The sequence below is a fragment of the Rhinolophus hipposideros genome (assembly GCF_964194185.1).
Source record: "Rhinolophus hipposideros genome assembly, chromosome: 9".
Lineage (NCBI taxonomy): Eukaryota > Metazoa > Chordata > Mammalia > Chiroptera > Rhinolophidae > Rhinolophus > Rhinolophus hipposideros.
Genome location: NC_138055.1, coordinates 27,815,311 through 27,841,136, shown reverse-complemented (window position 1 = coordinate 27,841,136; position 25,826 = coordinate 27,815,311). Strand labels below are relative to the sequence as shown.

Here is a 25,826-nt window from a genome sequence, read left to right as displayed (position 1 = left end):
CCCTCCCTCCAGTAAGTAATCAACTTCATTGTTTTCTGGTTTATCTTTCCTGTGTTTCTTTTGGTAACAATGGGCAAATATATGTATTTTTATTTCCCTTTCATTCTTACACAAAAGATGGCATACTATATATATCCTGTTTTGCACTTTCCATTTTTTAAGTTAATATTTCCTGGAAATCATTCCTATCAGTTCAGAAAAATCTCCCTCGTTTTGCTTTTTGGGTTTGTTTTATACAGCTGCACAGTACTCCATTATGTGTACATACCATATTTTATTCAACCAACCTCCTATGCTTGGAGATATTTTACAATTACAAATAATGCTAAAATGAACAACTTTATGCATATATATTTTCATATTGTTGGAGGTGCAGCTTCAGGGTAAATTTCTAGAAGTAGGATTTCTGTGGTCAAGAGATAAAATGCACACGAAGTTTTTTAAATTAAATATTGCCAAATTCTCCTCCATAAAGGTGCTACCATTTTGGATTCCCACCAGCAATGAATGAAAGTGCCTATTTCCACACAGCCTCATCAACAGAAAACATTATCAAGCTAATTTTTAATTTTGCCAATCTGACAGATAAAAAGTGATATCTCATTGTAGTTTTAATTTGCATGAATCTTACCATAAATGAAGTTAAACATCTTTTCATATATTTAGGGACATTTCTATGCCTCTTTTTTCATGAATTGCCCCTTCCTGAATTTTGTCTGTTTTTCTATAGGAATCTGGTCTTTTTTCCCCCTTAATTTTTAAAAGTTCTTTATATACTAGAGATATCAGCCTTTTATCTGTTATATGTATTACAAATATTTTCTCCCAGTTTGTGATTTGTTTTTTATTTAATGGGAATTTTTGCCGAGAAGAAGTATTTTGTTTTGTTTTAAATGTAGTTAAATTTATCAATCTTTTCTTATCTACTATTTGGATTTTTAGTCACAGTTAGAAAACCTTTATTTCCACCCAGTTGGTAGAGGAATTTATCCATGCTTTCTTCTAGTACTCGTGTAATTTCATTTTTTAACATTCTTTAGTCCATTTGGCATTTATTCTTATATATGCTATAAAAATGGATATAAAAAATGTTAAATTTTTATTTTTCTAAATGGTTATCCAGTTTGTCCCGATACCATTTGTTAGAAAGATCTTCTTCACCCTAATTATTATAGATAACACATGTCACGCAGGGTATCATGCGGGGTCTCTGGTCCCGCTCCCCACATAAGAACGCAGGACATGATGAGGCCAAAAAGGAACACCCACAGAGCCATGGATAGGGGAGTCATACCACTATGTTCTCGCTGGCGGCTGGGTTGGAGACACAGGAAGCAGGAGCCACACGATCCGCAATCCGCGATCCATGCTTGCTAACTGCAATCCGTGCTTGCTAGATCAACCACCATCCACTGCTAGTGTAGCCACAACAGTTATATTAGGGGCCAGTGGCTCACTGGTTACAGCTGATGGCCAACTAGCCACAGCTGATGGCCAGCCAATCACAGTTGATGGCCATTTACTACCAGAGCCAGCACCTTTTCACGTGAGGCCGAGAGCCTGGAAACTGCACTCCTGGCTCTGTCCCCACATCACCTTTGTCATTCACTGGATGTCTATATGTTTATTTCTGGACTTTCTTCTATTCATTTGGTCTGTTTGTCTAGTCATATGCCAGTAACACATTGGTTTAATTATAAAGGCTTTGTAATATACCTTAATATCTGTTAGGCTAGTCCCCCCTTCGGAGCGCTTTCTTTCCAATGTTGTGCATTTGTTTTTCCATACAAACTTGAATATCAACTTGTCTGACTCTTTTAAAAATGTTCATTAGTGTTTGCATTAGGGTTACATAAATTTATAAATAAACTTAGGGAGAACTGACATCTTGATCAAGTTGAGACATGCCAAGAACAAGGCATGTTATTCCTTTTGCTCGAATTATTAATATTTCTACATTGATGTTCTCTCTTCAACACTTACTTAGGTATCTTAGCTCATTAAATACAATAAATATTCATTGAGTAGCTATTATGTCCTCAACACTACATTAAGCACGATAAAAGTAAAAAAGTATGTTCTGTTCTCAAATAGCTTAGAATTTCATGAGACAAACAGATGAATACTCCTAAGGCAAGGAAAGCAGTTCAAGACCCCATGTAAAGAAGCTGCCATTGCACAGCCAGACCAAACATTCTGTGCAAGCTCAGAGGAAAGGGAAAGAAATGAGGTCTAGAATAGCAAGGGAAGACTTTTGGCTGGATTGAGACTGGAGTTATGTGCCCTGAAAGTTGTGCAGGATTTGGGTGGGGTGGCAACAAAGAGAAAGGAATCCCAGTGACGGACACCCAGGTAAAAGCTCAGAGGTAGACTTAGTCTGATATGTCTCACCAGGCAGAAAGAAGGGCCTCAGCCAGACTCTTAGCTGCAATAGTGAAGAAGCCACCACCCTTCTCTTCAAGCCTCAGAGTTGTTTCAGCGTTAATAGTTCCCAAGTCCTCATTAGGTACTCATTAAAAGTATATTAGTGAACATATACCAGGTTTCCAGTTACTAGTCCTTTGAATGGTCATTTTTGTACATTGTTACCTTTTCAGGGAACAGTCTAGAGCTGTGCTATCCAACACAGTAGCTACTAGACACATGTGGCTCTTGAGCCCTTATAATGTGGCTAGTGCCACTGAGGAACTGAATTTCTCATTTAATTTAAATTTTAAACAGGGAAGTGGTGTGAAATATTTTCCATTGAACCCATCTTTATTGTTTTGGGGAGGACTACGTTTTACTTCAACTGTGACACTGCATAAGACATCACTGTTGTGTTAAAGTGTGTATGTCCACTTTGCTTTGTTTAATGTGGCTACTAGAAATTTTTAAATGACATACGTGGCTCATGTTGTATTTCTCTTTGACAGCACTGGTCTAGAGCCTTACAACTCAATGTGGTCTGGTCAGCATGAAGTGGGAGCCACCCGAGACCTTCACAATCTACTAGTTTACAAATATCCCCAGGTGATTCGAATGCAGTCATAGAAACACTGAGCTGGATGACTTAGAAGACAGCCAGGCTTCTGGTGGTTACCCTAGAATGACTCCCATCCTTCTGGGGAGGAAAGGGGAAGGATGTAAGGGAGCGCAGGGAGATCCCTGCCTGCCACTGTGATGTCACAGAGTAAACCTTATGTGTCAGCCAGCCCCACCCTGACTGGTGTTCTGACTGCAGGACATCCTTTCCATCCCCTCCAGCCCACCTCACACCACCTGACCCCTCTGCAGGCAAGAGGGGACCTGATTCATCTTCACACTAGATACTCATTCCACGCAACCAGTTAAGACAGAGCAGAAGAAAAACTGAAATATTGTTGCCTCAGAACTTCAAAAGTGAATGAGCAATCCTCAACTGACGCAAAATGTTTGCCTCACCCAGAAGGTAGGTACCTAGATTTTTGAAATCTCATGACTATCTCCTGTGTAGTACTCTTCATGTGGGATTTGTAATACAGGTTATAAAAATTAATCTATTTCACAGGCTCACGGTAAGGAGCTTGTGAACACACTACAGGATTATACAAAACGGAATAAAAATATGTTTCGCAAAACCAATTTTTATTGGTAAACCTGAAAATGTCTGTACCTTAGCCTCTTCCTTTTTCAGCTTCTTCCCTTAAAACTTTCTTTTCTTTTTCCTTTGCCTCTTCATCTTTTCCTCTCTGCTACCAGGGGTTCTTAAAGCCCTCTAGCTTTTCTTTTTTCCATCTACCTATATGATTCCTTTGCTAAAATCTGGGCCCTGGTAAAAGGCCCAGTGGTGATGGAAACAAAAGAAACATGTATCATTCTATGGAACTGAAAGAATAGATATTCAGTTCTCTGCCAGAACTTAATGGCGAGGCATTCCCATGGTCCTGCTAAAAGCCAGCTCTGGACCGGAACCTGCAGGAACTAAGGAGGAGAGCACGACCTAGGCTCTTTCTGGCCTCAGAGAATCTGAAAGAATCTGCAGGGGTCCTTCCACACCCAGGAAGACCCTCACAGCCAGCAAAGATGTCTTGGCTTGTTTAGGGTAGAACCCACATCTGGAAGTGATTTGCCTTCGATTTGAAAAAGTTGGGAACTGCCAACTTGCAGCTCAAGGGGTTTCTAAAAAAGCAAAAGTTGTTCATTATCATATATCTTGCCTTTCTCAAGAGAGAAAAAATGAAGCTTACAATTAACCAGATAAATAAAACACACACACACACACACACACACACGCACACACACACGCAGGTACACAGAGCAAATGTGGTGTGCTGTTCATTGGCTGGAAGTTAGGGATCCCAGAAGAAAGGATAAGGTATAAGACCTAAAAAGGGGACAACATCAGAGTATGGGCTCAGCCAGCCCCCTAGCTCAGAAGCAGCCCAAAGCGAATCGATCATCAATAGAAGAACTCTCAAAAGTGGATAAGAAGATGATAGAAAAAGCCAGCCAGAGTAAATTCCACGGTTTTATTATTGATTATGAGGAGAGACACAGAGGGAATACAGGAGAGTCTGTTTATGAGTCTTTCTGTAAAGTATCAAGTACATTTCATCCATTGCCTCATTCTGTGTGACTTTCCATAATCTGCCCTGCAAAGTGAACAGCTGGATCAAGTACGTACTACGCTTCTCCTTTACCAAGGGGCAGCCTGGCGCTGAGTCAGGAAGTTTCGAATATTGACTCCACCCTTCACTGGCATTGAGGCCTTGAGGAAGCTCCAATGGGCTTCCTCCGGTCTGGAACGGCAGCGGCCACCAATCCCTCAGCGTGGTGGTGAGAAGTCAGTGAGATGTTTGCCAGGCGTCCAGCAAGGTGTGTCTGGCACACGGTGTGGTTCCCTTCTCTTCCCTTTCCACTTTCCTTCTACTTCTTTTGACCTTCACAGCAGACCTGTGAAAGACAACCCATCCTCCTAATTTCTCTCCGAGGAAACAGCCGCTTAGTGCTGGGTTAAGTAGTGCCTAGAACTCAGATCTGCTGGGGGAGGGGTTCCTGGTCCCCACGTTCCACCTGTTAGAGCCAAGAAATGCGGCAAAGACATCGCCTCACTTTAGAAGAGGGGCCGTACCGTCAGGGGAGGGTCAGGGGAAGGGAAACGCTGACTTGGCATCCCACAGCAACCCAGCGCCCCCTGAGCGACAGGCCTGGGTGTGACCCAGTCTCCACACTCCCTTCTGCCAAGCCTCGCCAGGGCAGCAGAGCCCCCGCCCGCCCAGCCAGCCGGCCCGCACTCGCGGCCCCGGCCCGGGCCCAGCTTGGCGCCCAGGTGGCGGCGCCCTCTGCCGCGCGGCCTCATCCCCAGGCGCAGCGGACCGCCCTCGCTTCAGTGAGCTCTAGACACTCCTCTGGGAGGGGCCCCGGGACGCGGTTCTCAGCGGAGCCGGGAGGACCCAGAGGAAGAAAGGGCCCCAGCTCCCCGCCCCACCCGCTGGGGAACTCTAGGCGGTTCGCCAAACAATTCAAAACAGGCTCGCGGCGCGTCGCCGTGGCAACGCGCGCCCGTTGCTAGGCGACAGGGGCGCCGTAGTAAACCGAGAGAGGGTGTTACTCATCCAGCCAGCCCCGCGGAGGGGAGCGGGCGGGGAGTCGGCGGGGCTCTGGCACCGCGACTGCCGGGGCGGGGGAGAGGAGGCGAGAGCAGGGAAAGAAGGGACCAGGGCGGTGCACGCAGAATGGAAATGGGGCGGCGCGGCCTTCCCATTGGTGCCCGCGCCCAGAGCATTCCTCGAGAGGCCACTAGCGTTAGGACCCCGTCCTGCCCCGCCCCGCGGTCCCCGAGAGCCCCGAGTCCCAGCAGGCCCCGAGGGCTCCGTCACCCGCGCGTGAGCGATTGCCCCACAGGATGTGCAGATGTGGCTGCGCCTCTGATTCACTCCAGCTGCTTAGGGCATGGAAGAAAGGCGGCTTCCTCTCCTGGAAATGACTGCTAGAGCAAAAGTCCTCAAACAATTATACTGAACAGCGGAAAGGGAAAGGCGACAGAGAGAGGCCCCAAAATGCTTTTCTTGGGTCCTTCCCACTGAATGTAACTAGAAGTGTTCCCAGAACTCGTTTTTATTCTGTGCGCATTTGAGGCCATGTGGACATTAAACATGGTTACAGTGGAGATTAATCTGAAGCTGGGAAATCCCAGAGCTAAATGTCCAACAGTGATGTAAATATTTTGGCCCCTCAGCATGGGCATTTTGGTGGCATTACTCTTCCCTTCCAGCTGGGAGGCCAATGTCAAAATGTTCTGTGTTACAACTTTATGTTATCTTCATCAGTGAAATGAGTCAAATATGAGGCATTGAAGTAAAAAATTGTAATTAGAGCTGTAAAATCTCAGATGGTTCAAGATACATCATCCATAAAGGCTCTAATCCACTGGGAATTACGAAGCTTGGGAAAGGACAAAACATTTCCAATCTGTTACTGGCATTTAAGAAATGTGTTTGTACCCTGATCTCTGTGAACTAAAGATAATACTCACTCATGAGATCATTGCTGTTTTCTGGGCTTTGCTCATCAACAAGCAGGAATGTTTCCACAGGTGGGAGGAAATGTATTGGCAGAGGATTTGTTTGAGGACAGGACAGTGCGCAGCACATCTGTATAGAAAGGCAGAGGGTGTGTCTGTGGACCTGTGGACCCTCTTTTTAGCTTCTCACTGCTAAATCAGGAGGATTTGTGTCTTCTTTAGCAATAGACGGCTGTTTGGACACTTTACTCACATCTTCACCCCTAGGCTTCCTAACTGTATTCATGAGTCTCGTTTCCATTACAAACTTCATTCCTTCATTCATGGATGTTAGGGCTAGGTTCTGAGGATACACAATGAATAAAACATAGCTGCTAATATTTCTAGATACTTAAAGTCAAGTGAGCATAACGGACAAGTAAACCATGTGATGAGTTATATGAGAGAGGCACAGAGTAGAACATGCAGGAATAGACAACAGGGGCCTGTAGATCAGAGCCAGTGAGAGCCCAAACATTTATGCTCCACTCTAGCCTTTTATCTGCTAACAAGAAGGAGTTAGTAAATGGGGCCCGGGTCAGAAATCTGACACCTGGAAGGACAGGGGTCCTAGTGCTAGGGAGGGCAACTGAACATTTCTTGGGAAAAGATGCCAGTATGGATAGCGTGAAAAAAACCCAGTGGATCCCTTCGCCCCAGGCTTTGACATCAGGGAATGGTGCGCTGTACATTTCTGTGGCCCAGTATTCTTACCCATTGTTTTAATCACCTCTTATCTGCAGTGCCGTCACAAAACAATAATTTGAATTCCTGTTTACAAAGTACGTGTGGGTATCCCAAGACCAGTGTTTCTTTTTATAAATACCTACGAAATATGGTTTTGTAGGTGAGTGACTGAGAACCTTAGCAAATATCGGTAGGTCCCAACCTTTGGCTTTGTGATGTCTTAAGTGTTGAGTTGCATATCTATTCCTGTGGAGATTATTCTAAGATGGTAACGATCCAACATGCAGAAGTTAAACACTACTTTGAGATGTGGAATCTTCATGTCTGTGCTGAGTCATGAGCTTCTGAGCCGAACCTAATTATATTTATGTTGCATTGACTAGCAATTACTTCTTCTGTTCTAAGAGGGGAAAGAGAAGAAAAAAATATTAACATGCCTAAATTACAATGAAAGGAAGTGAGTGGGATGCCGGGCTCTGATTTGTGTGGCCAGGCAGAGAAAACTCATGTTTTGTCAAAAAAAAAAAAAAAAAAAGAGGAAATTAGATGTTGTGTCCGAGGATCCTTGGGTAAGGGAGGATTGGTCAGTTCGTAGCCAGCCAACCAAGCACACACACAAAATGCACAGCCTCCCAAGGGGTGGATTCAGGCTTTGGGGAAGGCCGAAAATAATAAAATTTTGGAAGCCCTCTTTAAGAAAAATAATATAAAATGACAAGTACAAATTAGGCAACAGGGTCTTGGAAGGGGCCCGAGTAGGTGGGGGACCACAAAGCTGAAGTTTAATTAGTTCTATTCTAAATCTACCTCTTGGCCTCCTCATGGAACCCACTTAAGACTCCGGCCCTTCCCATCCCCTTTTCCCTGGAGAAGGCAAATTTCAGACTATTAAGTCAAAGGGGGTGCAGTTTATGAGCAGAGGTAATAAAAACCAAAGACATAAGACTGTGCCAAATGGTGACTCAAGCGGGATATGAGAAGTATCTGCAAGTATTTGAAGGGTGTCAGCGGAGAGGGGGAAAGAATTGTTCCCTGTTCTGAAGTGAACAGGGGATGAAGATACGATTAAAGTAAAGAAAAATGTGCACAGAATTCATCAGGAAACATTGGCTAACTGTATTTTCTGATACTGGGGTGTTGCATTTCCTATGGGATGTACTTAAGGATCTATTGCGTCACTGAAAACTGTAACTGGCCACAAAAAATGTGCAACAGAAAACAATCCTACAAGACATCCTCCGGGGAGCGCCTGGCTGCCCCTAGTTCATTCTGAGCTCTGAATTCCATAAGGCTGACACATACCTTCTATAGATTAGAGTGTGGGAGGAGGCCAAACTAAGAAAAAGACAACAGTCCAGCAAGGAGGAGCTGCCACTTCCATCCATATTTGGGGACTGGTGTGGAGAGGAAACACATGACTGAAGAGGAAATATCTGAGGAGATGGTGCCACCCAGTGTTGGGAGGGAAACTAGAGCCAGGAAAATAGCAGCCAATTCCACCATGAATAGTGACCACAAAATTCCTGCTCCCTTCTCCCAAAAGACAGAGAGTTCTGTCACAATGAATAAAAGGTCATCTGGGTGATACAGGACCCTGGGCACAAGCTTATGTGTATCAAATACGCTGTTACCATCAGTCTGAGGAGAATAGAGAATATATTGGGTGACAGAAGTGAGATCCAGAGAGACTTGTTTGGCTAAAAGGCAGACTAATTCAAACACTGAGGGGAGCCTGTCTTTGATTCCCTAAATGTAATGCACAAATATAGAATGGGGAAAACCCGACCTAGTTGGTGTCGAAACTGGAAGAGGTAGGGGCAGGATCGGGTACACAGGGTTTCATTAAATGTTAGCCCCAAATGAGTCAATCAGGTGTCATGCTATGCTACACTAACTCCGTGGCTACATATTTGTCAATCTGTTCAGCTTTTCACTGGTTGTTAGGTCAGAGTGGTGACTTCCAAGCTCCTTACATGCACAACCAGAAACCAGCAATCCTTGGGTATATACTAAGAGCTTCCTACACATTACAGATTCCTGGGCCTCACCCCAGAACTAATATGGAATCTCAGGATGGGGCCCAGGCATCTGAATCTTTTCCAAAGTTTCAAAGATTGTTAATTGCTTAATCAGAAATGAGAACTACTGCTTTTGAATAAAGAAGAGGACTTTACAATCAAGACAAATAATTATAAAGGAATATAGAAAATGTTATGAGGGGTACAGTGTGACGAGGACATAGAGGTGGGAACTATTCTTAGGGAGAAAAGAAACATTTTCAAAGAATGCGTGACTCTTAATCTTGATGAGAGGCTTATCAGCAGGTAATAAGTTTGAAGACATTCCAGGTACATGAGCATCCACAAAGGTCAGAGGATGAAAATTCATGGGGTGTTTAGGGAATCCATGGGGTACAGAATGTCTCCCACCCTTGTCATGCCAATTAATTAGTACAATTTTTGAGGACAGAAAAAACAACTTGTACTTCTAGGGGCATGGATGGCAAAAATATATACAATGAACTTCTCACTGATTTGCAGACTTTTTTTTTTTTTTTAGAAGCCCTTAAAAAAATAAAAATTGTCATTCCTTTGCCTGAAGATTGGGAGAGAAAAGGTAGATAGCTGTAGCATTGCTGGCCCTGGAATTCATTTCTCTCCTATCCTACTCCATCTGCATCCCCACCTCCATCCCCACCCAACACTCAGCATTGCATGGGGAGGGATGGCGCTAACAGTCCTTCTTAATGAGCTGACTGGGGGGTGGGGACCACCATGACACAAGGAAGCTATTTTGCATACAGGGCTCCAGGAGGCCCTGACATTGCAGATAATAGAGCTTATTAAAGGGATGGAAAACCCTACACAAGGGAATGGGAACCTTTGTAACAACAACCCTATCCTATTTTCTGTGTTTGCCATAAATTCAAGACCAGTCCCTTCACACCAGTTACCTAGGGAATAGCAGTTAGATGGAAACTAGATCATCATTTACTTTTCAAAGCAACTTCCCTCTGTGAATGCAGGTCCTTGCTTCTATGTGATTAATCCCAGGTCCCCATTGGCAAGCTCTCCTGTGTAATCTCCCAGAACAGCTGGGCCATGATTACAGTGTCAATTATTAAATGCCCAAGGTTCCTGCAAGGCAGCATTAAATCATGAGGCACTCAAAAAGAAAAAAGAAAAATGAGCTAGAAGAGGGGGGAGAGGGTTAGGAGGGGCTGATGGGAGGGTGGCAAGCCTAGTTTTCATTCTTTCAACATTCAACCAAAGAGATTTGGAGCGCAGAAGGCATCCTGCGCTCCTTCCAGACAAGCTGCAAAACTCTGACCATGGCCAAGGTAACCAGCTTCCCCCTCTATTGCTCAGAACGTACACTGCTTAATTATTTTGTACCTGGTTCTTTTAAGTGGTGTGCCTGTCTCATCATTTTGTTGTCTATTCCGAGTTTTTCTGTTAATTTATGTTGATGGAAGAATTAGTGACATTTTGGCACATACTATGTATGCACTTTTTAATGATCTTAATCCAAGTGTCAGGGAAGCCACTATTTGTCCCTTTTCTAGACAGTAGAATCACTTTGGCATGGGGCTTGTCGGCATATGCAAAGATACAACTTTTCTTTTGGCTGCTACTTCTTCCAATCACCTTAAGAAAACCATTGCAAAATTAAATTTGTTCTTCCAATTCAAGAGGTATGTGGATCTTGGAAAGAAAAGGCATGTTTGGGGGAGGGAAATAAAACATGTGATGAGGGGTACTATAGGTATTAAAGATAATTCTTAAAAAGGCTCTTGAATGGATTCCCATTCGATTATCAAGAGAATCTTGAATGAGTCTCCTTGTGTCTATCCTTGGTGATCATTCCTTCTGGAAGCAGCCTGTTTGAGCTTCATTCCAAGCTCTTTTTCATCCTGTTTCTCAAATTACTTATCCCTTAAATTAGTTGGCACCCTGATGCTGCAAAGTGCTTGTGCATGGTGTGGGGTTCATTATTTCTGAGTACTAATAACTTACAAATAAATGTAACTTGAAATGTATTGAAGGTAGAATTAAAATCTGATGTGCAGTGATAGTAAACAAATTTCCAAGCCATATAAGATTGAAAATAAAATTGTTGAAAATGCAGAATTGCCTAAATCCTTAGTTCAACCTTTATACAAAATGATTAAAGAAGATGTTTTACCTAGAAGTCTATTTCCTATTCAAGCAATGGATATAGTAATATAATTAGAAAGGATAACTCATAGTAACAGAACAATGACTAAAACCAATAGCATTTTCATAACTAAAAACAAGTTGAAAATATTCTTTTTTGACTCCCATATCTGGTAATATATTTCTTTCTACCAGATGCTGTAGTTTTTCAGTTCTTACCAAGGTCACCCAGTCTTGCAGTGTGACCACTCCTGGTGGATTTAATTTGTTGAGTGCTTTAAAAAAAAATCGTATTAGCAGATTGCTTTCCAAACTCTTTATCATGTTTTGCATATTGGTTTTTACATACATATGAATCTTGTATATCTCTTACTGCCAGAAAATAATCTTGCACTTTGTCTGCAGTATGCACTGTTTTAGTCCCTGTAAATTCTGAAGAACAAACTGTTATATTTCACAGATAAAGTTCTCTGTTAAATGTAGAAACGTTAAGCTCTGGAGATGATGAGAGAGGCAGATTTATGGGCCTATCCCATTTAACTATGGTTTTATTTATATCTGTTAAATTAAGCAGATTTGGGTCTGATTAATTCTGATATGAGAGATCCCCTGGAAAACTCAAGGTGGTTTACTTTAAGAATCATCTGTCAGCAACGAAGTGCGGGCTTCTTTTCCATTCAGTATGTATTAATACAATAGTACACACTGCTCTATAACAAAGTGTAAGACCTGTCAGATTTCTTTATTTTTCTAAAGCAAATTCAATCTGGCTCCAAGTCACCACTCCTCAAAGTTAAAATGTCTAACATTGGTCATTTTTCAACTAGCCCTCCTCTTCTCTCAGACTAAAACATAAGGAGGCGGTCAGGGGCTCCAGCCAGAGCCACACGGGCCACAGGTCTCTCTGCTGCCACTCTGAGTCAAGCACTGGTACTGCACTGAGCTGTGGCGACGCCCCTCCAGGTTCCTCCTCATCCACCAAGGTCACCTTTTCGGTGGCTCCAGGCCACAACACTTGGGGTCCAGCCTCCATGGGCACCACGCAGCCACCTCCCATTTGAGATTCTGCCATCTCAGTGGCAGTGGATGGGCGATGGACCCAGATAACCACTTTTCTCAGAACCCACAGCTCCCTCCCCTCTCCAGGGGCTTCAAGAGCCCCACACCCCAGCGGGTCCAGTGCTCTCTTTTATCCTCAAGGCCCCAAAGCCTCTATCTGCAACCCCTGCCCATCCCGTGATTCGACTTAACATTCGCTGATAGGACATATCCCCCCTTTACTCCTCTCAGAGGAATCTATAGTGCAGGGAAGAAGGTACCAAAACCTCACTTTATCACAATAACAAACACCTCAGCAAGTCACTGCTACCACCTTTCCATGCAGGCAAAACCAAAAATAATCACCAGCAAGAGCGTTTAGAATGCTCCCTATTCTTTTTCTCCACCTGATACGTACTGGCCTGTGGCTTAATCACATTCTGACTGAGATTACCTGATGCTTACTCAGAGCATCTTCAATGTCTTTTAGTATAAGAAGGTCCAGCTTAAATAAACACCACTGCTATGGTGCCCACTCCAGGCTACTCCTGAAGCCACGCTTCCACACGGCTGCTTGGAGAAAACTCCCAGCGGCTGGCTGTGCCTGTCATGTTGGAGGAAAGTGGCTTGGGCTTAGGGGACCGCAGGGAAGGGTGTCCAGATCTCCAAGGAGGCCCGGAAATCAGGCTCTCTCCTGGTTTGTCTGTTACAGATGGAACTCCCGACGGGCCTCACTGGCCAATGGACATTCCTATCTGCCGTCCTCAACCTGCTGTCACTCAACCTCTCCACAGCATCCCTGCTCAGCAAATACTGGTTTGTGGGCACACAGAAGGTGCCCAAGCCCCTGTGCGGAAAAGGTCTGGCAGCCCAGTGCTTTGATGTGCCAGTGCCCTTGGATGGGGGCAGGACCAACACATCATCCCAGGAGGTGGTACAATACAGCTGGGAGACTGGGGATGAGCGCTTCTCCTTCCGTACCTTCTGGAGCAGCATGTGGCTATCCTGTGAGGAAACAGTGGAAGAACCAGGTAGCCTCCTCACCCCAGCTGCCTGACCTTTCCCCCTCAAGGGATCTTCTGTAGGCAGAGAAGCAGTGGGAAGCAGATAGCACTCCCCCACACCCCACTGGCCTCACCCCCAAGCTCACCGTCTCCCACCTCTGTGTTGCGTCCCTTCTCCTTAGGTCGAAAGTCCATCTGGCTTTTCAGCTCCTGCCTAGTAGACTTGCTGGTTTAAAATAGCTTACCCTTAAAGGGTTTCATTTACACTTTCAACGTTATGAAAATTCCCATTCTAGCGAACTAGAATTGCTGTTCAGAGACAAAACAAGGAGATGTAACAATTACCGAAAAAGCCCTGCTCTGCCCAGCTGTGACCTCATCTGTGTAATTCCGTTTCTACAGGCCTTGATTTTATCATTAGTGAGATGGAAAGATCGGAGTAGATCACCTGTAGAGACCCTTCCTCCTCCTCTCCCTCCAACAGGTTTTTCTTATTCTATGTATTCCTGTTACACCACTAATTTAAAAGGCAGGGAACCACAGCTCAGAAAGGGTAACCAACCACCTTCGAGGAGCTGCTGACAGCGCCTCCCAGGGCTCCTGCCACTCAGCACATACAAAGTGGGGACTGTGTCAGCACGCCTCAGTTACCGTGCAGGCTTCACGTTAGGAGTGTAGGAGTTAGACAGAGGACACCCCCTCCTCCCTGTTCAAAGCACTCAAAGGTCACCTTGTAGTGAATTTTTTCTATAGCCCAGAATCGTGGCCATTTGCAATCTACTACTTCTCCCAATTTGGGCTAAGGGAAAAAGGAGACAGCAGAGGAATACGAGCTGTATGTGCATTTAACTTTTATAGCTATTAGCGTGCCACTTAAGACAGCTCCAAACCCAGTCCCTGCAACAATTCAGAGCCATTCAGACCAGTGGTACAGCGGCAGCAAATGGTATTGGTTAACAATAGGATCATTAACTCTTCCTGACATGGGAACCGGAACATTCCCTGCGTAGGCACTCAGGGAAACGTTGTAGTCTTCACTGTCAGGAACTGAGGAGAGAAATGAATCTTGGGTGACTCTTGCCTATGCATTCCTCCATGCATTCTTAACTGCTTTCAAGGAGACATTTACTGCCTGCCTACTACGTGCTGCGCAGGCACTGTGTCAGATGAAATGGAGCAGTGCCAGGTATGGGGTTGGGGCAAGTTTTCCTCCCAGTTGTCCAAGGAAGCACCTCCAAGAAGCTGTACCTTGTCTGTTTCAGGGGAGAGGTGCCGAAGTTTCAATGAACTCACACCACCAACCGAGAGAGGTGAGAAAGGACTACTGGAATTTGCCACGTTGCAAGGCCCACATCACCCCACTCTCCGATTTGGAGGGAAGCGGTTAACGGAGAAGGCTTTCCTCCCCCACCCTCCCTTGGGGCTTGTGGCAAGTATGTGGGTTTGATAACAAATTTAGTTGCCATTGAGTTTGGGGCTTCTCTGGATCTAAATCGTACTGTGCTCTCCTGCTTTCTCTTCTTCAGAGCCCCACAGGGTGACACAAATTCCTTCTAGAGCTGAGTTTCATTCATATGCAGGAATGCAAAAAAAGGAAGGGCAGAAACAAATAAAGTTCACTAACAAAAAAAACCACCAACAGCTCTAACCCACTCTTGTTGCCAAGCAACCATATTAAAAAGCTTAGGTTTTTCATCCAAGTGTGAAGGGAGAGAATGAAAAAGGGAGGACGGGAGGGAGGAAAGAAACAAAATGGACTATCCAAAATAAAATAAGGAAAAAAAGGAACAAAAATAATAGGAGTTATGTCCTGGCAAGATTTTGTGAAACTTGGATGATTTCTTCTCAAATCTCCCTAACAGTTTTGGTCAATCAAGTTTACTTGATTATGTACTGGGCCCTGAGCAGAGTGAGAGCTGTGGGGTGACAGCAAAGAACCCCAAATTAAGAATCGTTCCCAGCTGATTTCGGTGTTGTCTTATTCTCCTCTTCTCGGATGCGGCGAGGCTTTGCTCTTCTAATGAGCATCATTTGTTGGCCGTTTGTGCAGTTACTTAACTGGCAGGGTGAGGGTTCTTCTTCCTGTGGTTTCCGACAGAGATCCTATGGTTATCAGTGGGAGCCCAGTTCGTCTACGTCGGACTTGAACTCACTAGCTTCCTCCTCCTGCTAATGGACTTGCTGTTCCCTGGGAACCCCGGCTGCGGGCTCAAGCTGAGCGCCTTGGCAGCTGTCTCCTCCGTCCTGCCAGGTGAGCGCCCCAAAGCTGGAGCGGGTGGCTGTCCTCTGCTGCCTTATAGCATTAGCTGGCAGGCGGGAGTCTGTCCAGAAGGGCGGGTGGAGGCACCCACAGGCAGCATAAAGAATGGAGGTATGAGGTACATCACAGGCGTCTTTCCTTTTCAATTGAAATAACACAAAATTTTGCATCGGATCATTATGTACTTCACGAAATGATTTAGCTCTAGGTTCTTCTCATTTGCAAATGTTCTCAATATGTAAATTAGTTTGGTTTACTTTTCAGTTGTGACATACACACAGCTTTGCAAGCCTGTTGGCTAAAGTAGGAGACGCATAATCAGGAACGAAGCTCACACTGGGGGTATGGATGGGAGGTAAACGGAGCAGCAGCCCTGAGTGCAGAAACTTTCTCCACAGGTCCCAACCTCAAGTCTAGGGCAGCCTATTGCAATGATACACATTCAGGGAGAAGCCCCCATTACACATTAGTCTTCCTGCAAACGCGGTGGCATATGGGAAATGGAACGCCTCAACACGGGCCACACCTGATGCAAAAATGAGGCGGCTGCTCCAAAATCGTGCTCCCTGTAGATGACGATGCCAGCCTTTCTCTAACGGTGCTGCCTTCCTGTTCCCTCTGCAGGCCTTCTGGGGATGGTGGCCCATATGATGTATTCACAAGTCTTCCAGGCAACTGCCAACGTGGGTCCAGAAGACCGGAGGCCACATGCTTGGAATTATGGATGGGCCTTTTAGTAAGTGCTGATCTTCTTCTGAACCTTTTAGCCCCTTCCGCAGGCAACCTTCATGAGATTTGCTCCCCTTAACAATATCCTTGCTCCATGTCCTTCTGCCTTTTCTTCATCCGTCATCCCAGAAGCCTGTCAGTCAGGGGGCTGCACCATCAGGCCACACCCATTCTTCCCCCACCTTCTGAAGAGGTAGAGAGAATTCCTCTAGCTTGTTTTCTGACGCTGTTGTCTAGTCCAGTTTTTCTGCTGGTACAGCTCTAGCAATTGCTTCTTTACCTGATAATTGCCCTTGGGAAAGGAGATTGATTTTGTATGGTTTATAGAAACGATGCTCTATATTTTATATATTTTATGATTCGTGGTATTGGAGGACAGAGAAATGGAGAATTAGCCTTGAAATTTGGATTGAATTCCATCCCCTTTCAACTGCTTACTCTTCTCCAATAATGAAGAGTAACTTCTTCCTACCTCCCTTCCTATCCACCAAACTGTGTTAGAAATAAAATTTCCCCTACCAGTCATTCTCTAACCCTTAAAAAACTAAAGGGTCAGCTGTTTTAGGTTTCTCTTTAAAAATAAAAAGCAGCAACCATGGCCAAACAAATACAGTCAAGGTAAGTATGCCCTTTATTTAAGAGTCCCTCACTTTCTCCCTTGAGGAACATTATTCACTACAAGTGCCAACCTGGACTTGCATTCACTGCCTGGATAAGTGCCAAGTACTTTAACAGTGTTCAAAAGAAACAGCACTGGGCTCCAGCTGCCATGCTAAAGGAGGCAATATGGAAACCCATCCATGTCTGTTATAAGATCCTGTCCCTTTTCTTATAACATGTGCAACTTGATTAGGGGTCTTTGGTCTACTCCACCGGCCACCTTCTCAGTTTAGCTCCTTTTCTGCTCCTTTTTAGCTCCTTTGCTGCTGCTGCAAAGCTCAGACTACAAACCTCCCATCAGACACATCCTCAGCCTGAGTCTACTCAGTCTGTCAGAGGCAGCAGATAGGAACACGCAGTACCAGCATGTGGCCTGGCTTGAACCATCATCATTTGGCCTCATGAAATCCCTCACTAACCTCACACAACTTCCTGTTTCCTGGGCTTCCCAGAATCACAGGGAGACTTAGGGGTTTGGCTTTCCGAGTTTTTAGGACTGTGTTTGATCAAGTTCCCTGGTGTCTTTCCTTCTTTGTTGAGTCCATGCAGCTTCTCTTAATCTTCAGCTTCAATTCTATGTATTATAAACTCCCTTAAGGCGAGAACAACTTTGTTTCCATAACAGGCAAATGCCACTAGAGCAATCTATAATACTGCCCAATCTGTAGCAAATGTTTCCGTAGGGCTCTCAGAGACTCAACTGTGTCTTCCCTTAAGACTGCTAAACTCCAAACAATGGGAGAGGAGGGATGATCAGTCTGGTATCTGAGTGAAGGAAAATCTTTGGCAGGGTGTGTGTATGCGAAACAGTAGTCAAAAAAACTGTGTGTGTGTGCGTGTTTATATATATAGAAATTAGGCACACCAAGTATAGAAAAGCACAGCACTGACAATTATCCAATGCGGTAAAAACGAATCGATCAAACTCCCAGTCTGACTTTATGTGAGTCTCTTTTTTACCACTAAGCATCCAGAATGTCCCTACTAAGACAGACTGGATTAAGTCCTCCTGCCCATGTACCTGCAACATGGGGGAAGGCAGCACCTCATGCCCCTAAATCCGTAAGAGGCATCAGCCTCGTTTACTAGTAGGAAGGGATCACAGCATTTTTCTTACAAACCTGTGAGAAGGACTCTTACTGTCCAATTTTTGGTATGTTTGTCCCTAGCACGGCCTGGGTTTCCTTCACCTGCTGCATGGCGTCAGCTGTCACCACGTTCAACACATACACCACGCTGGTGCTGGAGTTCAAGTGCAAGCACAGGAAAAGCTTCAAAGGAAACCTGAGCTGCCTACCGCATCATCACCAGTGCTTCCTCCAGCAGCTGTCATGTGCAGCCCACCCAGGGCGGCCTCTGACCAGCTACCACCAGTACCACCATCCGCCCACCCGCTCTGTCTCTGAAGGAGTTGACTTCTACACAGAGCTACACAACAATGAATTCCAAAAAGGCACCAGCCAGGGGCTAAAAGAAGAGCTGGCTGGGTCATGTGTAGAGGAAGAACGGTGTTAGCAGTATGTGGGTTTGGAGAGCAGTCTGAGCCCAGCCTTACATGTGTGCTTGTTATCAACATGTGTTTAAGCCAAAGTCTGTTTGTTGGGCATGGTTTTTAGAGGTTAAGAATAAGGGTATGCTACAGGATGAGTCCAAAGGCACAGTGTCAGGGGCCACTGTCCCTGCTCCTTCACAGCTCTACCTCCTTTCACTATTCCCCACCCATCGCGTTCAGAATTCCCTTCTCTCTCTTACTGACTGCTTATTATGTGCCAGGTTCTGGACGAAGCAATGAAGATAAAGAGCAAAGTAAAATGCACTTCCTGCCTTTTAAGGGCTAATCAATCTGATCATCTGTCTGGGATCTGATGAATTGAAGGTGGGAAAATCAGCAGATGATTGTGGCTCAACCTTCCGTGATGCACTCGAATTTCTTAGAAGTCACAGAAGGGAAGATGAAGTCACTTTGACACGTATAACATGTCCTCCACACTGCCTATTACATGTCCTGCATCCAAAGAGTGTGTACCCAATGAAAATTAGATATTATCACAGAAGCCATCAAGAGACTAGTATAGATGAGGCTTCTACCCCATGCAGGGACAGGCCTGCTTCCAGAAATGGGCACTGAAGCTATTCAGATAGGACTATGGTTCTCCAGTGGAGAACCACATGGGAGACTTCCGCAGTGAACAAGCCTGTGGCACACACTCCTCTCTGGATCCCCACCTTTTCATCCATCCACTTGCCCTTTCTCTTTTCCATAAGGGAAAACAAACCATCCTTGACGACTAAGAAGAATGACAATGGCACACAAATATGTTCCTATTACATAGTATTTATTTGTTCTGTAATAATTCACATTTTAAATAGTGCTTCCTGACAATATATATACCAGCTGCCAGGGCGCCATTGTCCCTGTTCCTTCACAGCTCTGCCTCTTTCACCATCCCCCATATCTCACGGATAGCAATTTACATTCAAGGGGTTGGTATCACCATACCACTAGAAGAGCGAGGAGAGACCATCTGTGGGAATGTCTAGGGCACACGGGAGGATTTGTGAGGGAAGGAAAGAGATTGCGAGGAGGAAGACCCCTGCATTTGCAGAAGTCGTTACTACTTCTAGGTAATTGTCATATTGGCTTTGCTGGCAACCCCACGTTGGGGATGGAGAAAGAAAGCAGTACTTCCTATCTCAGATATCTGGGTGGGTGGGTATCTATGAGGAAAAGGAAGTTTGGGGACACACTGGACAAGAAACCGGCACCCACACTGGTCAGATGAAGCTTCCTCAATCTTCCACCATCATTTATACCCTCTGTACTGGAAGCAAGAGGGAGAAGAAACCTAAAACCTGTACTGTGTTTAGCAAAGAGATTCAAACATATCACAGTCAAAACAATCTATGTTAAGTTAGTTAGCAAACACACCATGAAAAATTTAGGGACATTATGTTTTTCTAGCTTCCTCTTATATATTTCTGGAACTCACCCAGGATAAATATAGTCTTCTGCCTAAAACAACGCCCCCAAACCAGGTCCTCAGGAAACAACTTTGCACTTTACTCCTGCCTAAACTGGCTGCCTTCCCAGAAAGCCTCAATATGGTGGAGAACCGGGTGTAAGCCTGGATAGCTCAGCCCAGGCTGCAAGACCACCACCCAAGTTGTAGATATTCAGTCACCTATAAATTAGTCCTTCGAATTCTCTACTAGAGCAAACTAGATCCTAGGCTCTGCTGGCCAGGTAGATTCAAACCCTAGAAGGGAATCTGGAATCATCCCCATACTCTTGGGTATCCTGTAATTATCTCCCCAAGTTTACAATAAGCTTGACCACACATGCCTTTCAAAGTATTGAAACCAAATGTGTTTTCACAGGCTTAAGGCAGGGGCTGCCCAGAAACCTGTAGGCCAGGCAATGTGCCCGCGTGGAGCTATTGCCGCCAACCTCTGTGATGTCATAATGCCTAATGTCTACCAGTCGGGCAAGTAATATATATCCCCTAATTTTCTGGAATCTCTAAATTTTCTGGAATCCCATTATTAACACAAGCTAAAAATATATAAGTTCAAGTAGAGAGAAACTGAGCTGCACTCAGGGATGACCTATCAAAATTATTCAAGAAGAAAAGTAGTTCTCCACCAGCTAATGTGGGAGGACTTTCTGCTAAACAATGACCTAGAAGTTTAGGAGAGAACTTAATAGAAGCACTATATTTATACAGAAGAAGGGAGAATCACTGGAAAAAATTCTAAAGAACTTAACCAATTATAAAAGTTACAGTATTTACATAGGAATTTTCTCAAAATACAATGCTTTAAAGGCTCTACAAGGAAGATGTACAGGACAAAATAGTTGCATACTGGACTCATGGAACAAAAGTCCAGAAACAGCTTTGCTCTCATGCAAGCAAAGCAAAAATATCCCTGAATAAAAGAGAGCAAAAGAGAAGCAGTAAGGAGCATGCCCAGGAGAATATGCTAAGAAAGCAGTGTAGATATGAAGCAGAGATGAGGCTATCGGCCTCAGTGGTTCCTGACTTCCGGTTTTCCAGGAAGTTGGGGATAACATACACACTAGAACTTAAGTTACTGCAGTAAAAAAGATTATGACTGGCAAAACGAAAAGACCACACAGTAACATACGGACCTCGTCAGAGGTGGGTCATTGAAACTGTATTTCTCTTGCTCCTCTTCTGATAGGAATATGGTTCTTCTTACGGTCACTAAATATATAGAGATGGAAAGTGTGAGGGGAGATGGGACACGTCAGACAAGGGAGAGATGAAAATGCCAGGGTGGCTCACTCAGTCTCCCGCTGTCAGCCGTTCGCGCTGCTGCTAAGATTGGGAAGCAGCTGAGGAACAGGTGGGGAGAGAAAAAGGAGGGAAATGAGTGACCCTCAAAATCAGAGGCAGGCCATCTGGAAGCCTTACGATGACCAAACAAACCAGATGTACTTCAGTAGGACAAGAAACTGGGTCCCTGAAGCTTAGGACGTATCTAGAAAATACTTTTATCACAACGCTAAAAAAAAAAAAAAAATTACACATACGGCATAATGCAAAACAAAATGTTCCAGGGAAAAACTTCACTGAAATTTCCCAGTAAGAGTTTATAAATTAGACATACAAAATATAAAACACTTATATAAGATTCACATTTCCAAATTATCCACACAGAGTGCCTAGAGGGGGTTAATACAGGGATTGAAAAGGTAGGTGAAATACCCCAAGCAAATGGATCGTGCCATTAGCAGAGAACTCCAGCGTGCCTTCCAAAGTGCTCTGCAACAACCACACAGACGTGGTGAAATGAGGTTGATGATGTCTTCCTTCTCTCCAAAGAACTGATTTTACACCGACAGGAGAGAGACAGTATCCATTCTGTTCGCTTCTTCTGAAACTAAAGATTCCATCGGACTAGATCTAGGGAAAAAGATGCAAGCATCAGTGACTTTAATTTTTCCATGGCAGGCAGAGAAATGGAGGAAACCTGAAGGTCAGAATATTCCTCTATCTTCTTGTCTTTCTGTGTGGCCCCAATAGCTCACAAGTGTCCCTCCAAAAGGCCCAGAGACTTTATCTTTTTCCATGGTAAGCTCTTAAATATTGAACTAGACCACAGTACTCGTATTTGGGAATAGGGAAGGGGGCGGCTTTAGCATTTTGAGCAAGATAATTCTTAGTGCCATACAACTGCCACAAGCCCTGCCTTGTAGCATCACTAACCCCTACTCAGAAAATACCAGTAGTACCCACCCCCATCAGTCACTGGGAGAATCAAAACCACGACCCCACATTTCAAAATGTCCGTTAAGGGAGTGGTACCATTTTCAGATGAAAACAACTGAGTAACATTTCTCAAGGGTCATGAAGCACCCGTAGAAAATGGCCCTGGTCCAAAGCAGCTGGTTCTTGGTACCCAGCTACTCAAGAAGGCTCCCATCCTCCCTACTCTCTGAAGAGCAAAGTTGGAATTGGTAGTATTTATCCTCAACCTCAACAGTAACTAAATATGTCTGTCAGAAGCTATTCACCTGCAAGGGAGAATCAACAAACTTTATCCTCGAGAGGAATCTTCGCAGCTCCCCACGGCCAATTTTGGGGGTAGTCTCCTTCAGCTGGACCATTTGGCCCTCCATCAGTGCCCACCGTAGACTAAGCTTGCTGACCACCAAGGGTGCTGGATGGCCTTTGGAGCTTGGCCCCGTTGTCCTGGTAACATAAAAGGCATCTTTCCAGAGGTCGTTAATTCCAACTGAGGAAGGACAAAAACAAAAGCAGTTAACAAGGACAGAAAACTTCCACTAACAGGAGAGTAGTTGGGTTCCGCAGCTAGATTCATTTATTCATTTACTCCTTCATTAATTCACAGAAGTTTATTGAGCACCTAATAAATGTAAGGTACTGAGCTAGACAATGGCTGCATAGTGGTGAAGGTCTGGATGCCAGCCAAGCAACTTCACGGCAAGTAAGTTTGTAAGGAAACAGCAAGTCTTTGAATGGCAAAAGAAGATGGAAAGAAGTAAAGGAAACGTGGCCAGTCTGGCCTTCCCCACCCTCCCCCAGCAGGAACAGCGGATTCTCCTCGGACAGCCTGAGGCAAGGAATCCCTGAGGTGGAGACCATCAGACACTTCCACACTAACAGGCAGCAGTGGCTGAGTTTTCAGGGTCTCGGTTTCCTGACTTATGGGTCCCTAATACATGATCCCAATTTTGCTATATGATATTATTTAGCTACATTATATAAAGTAGAAGAATACTTCCAAAATGTTAACAGTGGGGATGAGTGGTCAGAGACTGGGAGATTTTTCTTTTCCCTGTTGTCCCCTGGCTGCCATTTCTATGCAATGGGCATGTTTACTTTTACTAGTCAGAGAAAAGGCTCCACTGATGCTAAACCAAGACACTGAGAAAACATTCTACCTGCATCATATCCCTCTCAGTTAATTCTAAGTCCTGAGCTCCTATAGGGTCAAGAAACTACTACTCTTTGCATTCCCAGCCCCTGGCGCAGTGCCTGGCATATGCTCAGTAAATGTCTGCTGAGTGAGTGGCTGCAGGAGTCATTACCATCTTAGACACTTTGGGAATGGGACTGCACGTTCCCCTGGGCTTGCAGCATATGCAGAGGGAATGGCTTCTCATACCCCGGGGGATACCCCCGGGACCCTCGGGGTCCCGGGGGAACACTCTGGCCATGGCTCCGGGCACCACAGACCCCAGGGAAAATGAGGGCGACTCAGCACACACCCCCTGCTGTCATCTGAAAGCACACATCCTTCCCTAGGTAGGACAGTGGTGTCCTCACACACAGCCAGCACGTCCTCTCCCAGGTATGCGTACACAGACCCCCACCGGCACCAGGACTGACCCTTCGACGCTGTCACTGTGCCAGTGGCGTTAGCCAGATCCAGAAGAATCAAGGGGAACGCTGGATGCAGGAGGTAAAGGTGGTGAAGGCTGGGTGGCTCAGCTCCTAGGACGACACCCTGACAAGGAGAAGTGAAAAGGAAGAGCAAAGGTGACTCTGCATTCCCACACACCACGGTTCTCAGATGAAAAGGGCAGAGGACACAGTGGTGATTCATAATTCCTCTCAGATGCTAAGGCCTGATCCCAACTGCAGTGATGTGTTAGAGAGAAACTCCCATATACAGGAGACATAATTCGAAGAGCTCAAAACACTGACTGATCACGAACTTCTTCAAACCACTAGAGCTAGAAAATGCTTCCTCCCTTATGAGAAAAAAAAAGGCAGAAAGGAAATGTACACGCCCCAGGGAGAAAGGTAATGTGGAGACCTCACAGTCGCCTGCCTACGGAGCATTCGAGTGCGGGTTCATCCCCAGTAGCGGGTGGGCATGTATAGAGACAAAATCTACGTATGAAAACAGTGCACCAAAGACATTTCCTCTCATTGGATATTAAAGCCAACTGCAAGTGTCAAGTTAAAAATCTTATCAGTTCCAGAAATAAACAGAACGTTGGTCAGACAGAAGCAAGTTATTACCTGTAAAGCAAAAATTGCAAGGCCTCTGTGTCAGTCTCCAAATTCCCTACAGCAGAAGAAATGCACATTGGAACTTCCTTTAACAATTTAACTTCTGTGCAAGGATGGCATTCGGCAGGCACAGACATATGCCAATAGGTAGCTGCTCTACTGGGCTCCCCAAGTACCACCCCTCCCGTGGGACCATTTTGGGCTTCCCCTCATGGAGGAAATGGAACCGGGAGGGATGACAGGCACCCTGCTTCTACATCGTCAGCATGGGAACGAGTCCACTAGCAAGAAGAAACGTGCGTGGGAAGCCTGCAGCTGCCACACTCCCACCGCACGCCCACAAAGCAAAAGAGGGCTTTGCCCACACCCATCGGAACCCCTGCACGGTGGGACAGATCTCTGACTTAGACAACAGGACACGAAAATAGCCAAACTCCGTCCTTACTGCCTACAGAATAGCCCAAATTCTTTAGCATGAAAACCAAGATCTTATTTTCCACCATTTAACCTAAATCTGCCTTTTTCCAGCCTCCTCCTCCAATTATGGACCTGCTCACTCCATGCTTCAAGAATGTCTCACGATTACCTAAACTCATGCTCTACTTCGCTCAGTCTAACCTTGCAGATCTTATTTCCCCCTAAGACTGCTTAACAACCATCTTCTCTAGCCCATTTCCACACATTAAAACACTTCTCGTCCTTAGGTCCCCAACTTGAATGCCACCTCTTTCAAAAATGCTCCCTAATCTCCCCCAAATTAGTATCTCCCTCCTTTAGTACTTCCATCTAAACTTATTTGTACTTTCTATTACTGCATGTGTAGCATGCCTTTGTTTTGAGGTTATTTTTAGACGACACGTACATGTAAGAGTCACCTGGTCCATTCCCCTCATTTTATTAAATGAGGAAGCCAGGAAGTTAAAATGTCAGGTAAATTGCCAATGGTCCCATGTGAGGGCAGAGTTAAGACTATAATCTAGATTTTCAGTCAATCTGATCCTCACAATGAGGGAATAGATTCGCATCTTCACTCATGGATAAGAGCACAAAGCTGAGAAAAGCTGAGGGACTTGTCTGAGTTATGCAGCTGATGAACTCAGGACTCTTCCCCTTCAGGCTCCCCCATCATCGAGGACCATCCGTCTTCTCTAGAGGGCCAGCACTGTGTCCAGTGTATCCTCAGGTCCCGACAGAGAACATGGTGCATGGCACATAGTAGGTACTGGTCAAGATGTGTTTAACTGAATGAAATCAGGGTGA

At 45.0% G+C, this 25,826-nt stretch overlaps 2 protein-coding genes across 3 annotated transcripts in view; one reads left to right on the top strand and one right to left on the bottom strand.

The window, feature by feature from the left end:
* Nucleotides 1-3,385: 3,385 nt before the first annotated feature.
* Nucleotides 3,386-18,573, top strand: GSG1 (germ cell associated 1; the record flags this gene model as incomplete). Of its 2 annotated transcripts, none has more annotated exons than XM_081060885.1 (6): nucleotides 3,386-3,430; nucleotides 13,118-13,436; nucleotides 14,672-14,719; nucleotides 15,508-15,660; nucleotides 16,294-16,405; nucleotides 18,228-18,573. In XM_081060885.1, 6 exons carry the CDS (start codon nucleotides 3,386-3,388, stop codon nucleotides 18,571-18,573), a joined length of 1,023 nt encoding a protein of 340 aa, XP_080917011.1. The 2 variants fall into 2 exon arrangements, with proteins under 2 accessions (XP_080917011.1, XP_080917010.1); XM_081060884.1 differs by having other exon boundaries at nucleotides 14,672-14,842.
* Nucleotides 18,574-19,377: 804 nt separating this feature from the next.
* FAM234B (family with sequence similarity 234 member B) overlaps nucleotides 19,378-25,826 on the bottom strand; it is a 32,525-nt gene continuing 26,076 nt past the window's right edge. Inside the window, exons 11-13 of the mRNA XM_081060453.1 lie at nucleotides 23,937-24,054; nucleotides 22,598-22,818; nucleotides 19,378-21,986 (exon numbers count right to left, since the gene is read on the bottom strand). Of these exons, the coding sequence (XP_080916579.1) occupies nucleotides 21,981-21,986; nucleotides 22,598-22,818; nucleotides 23,937-24,054 (345 nt within the window). The 3' untranslated portion in view covers nucleotides 19,378-21,980. The remainder of the gene's footprint in view (nucleotides 21,987-22,597; nucleotides 22,819-23,936; nucleotides 24,055-25,826) is intronic.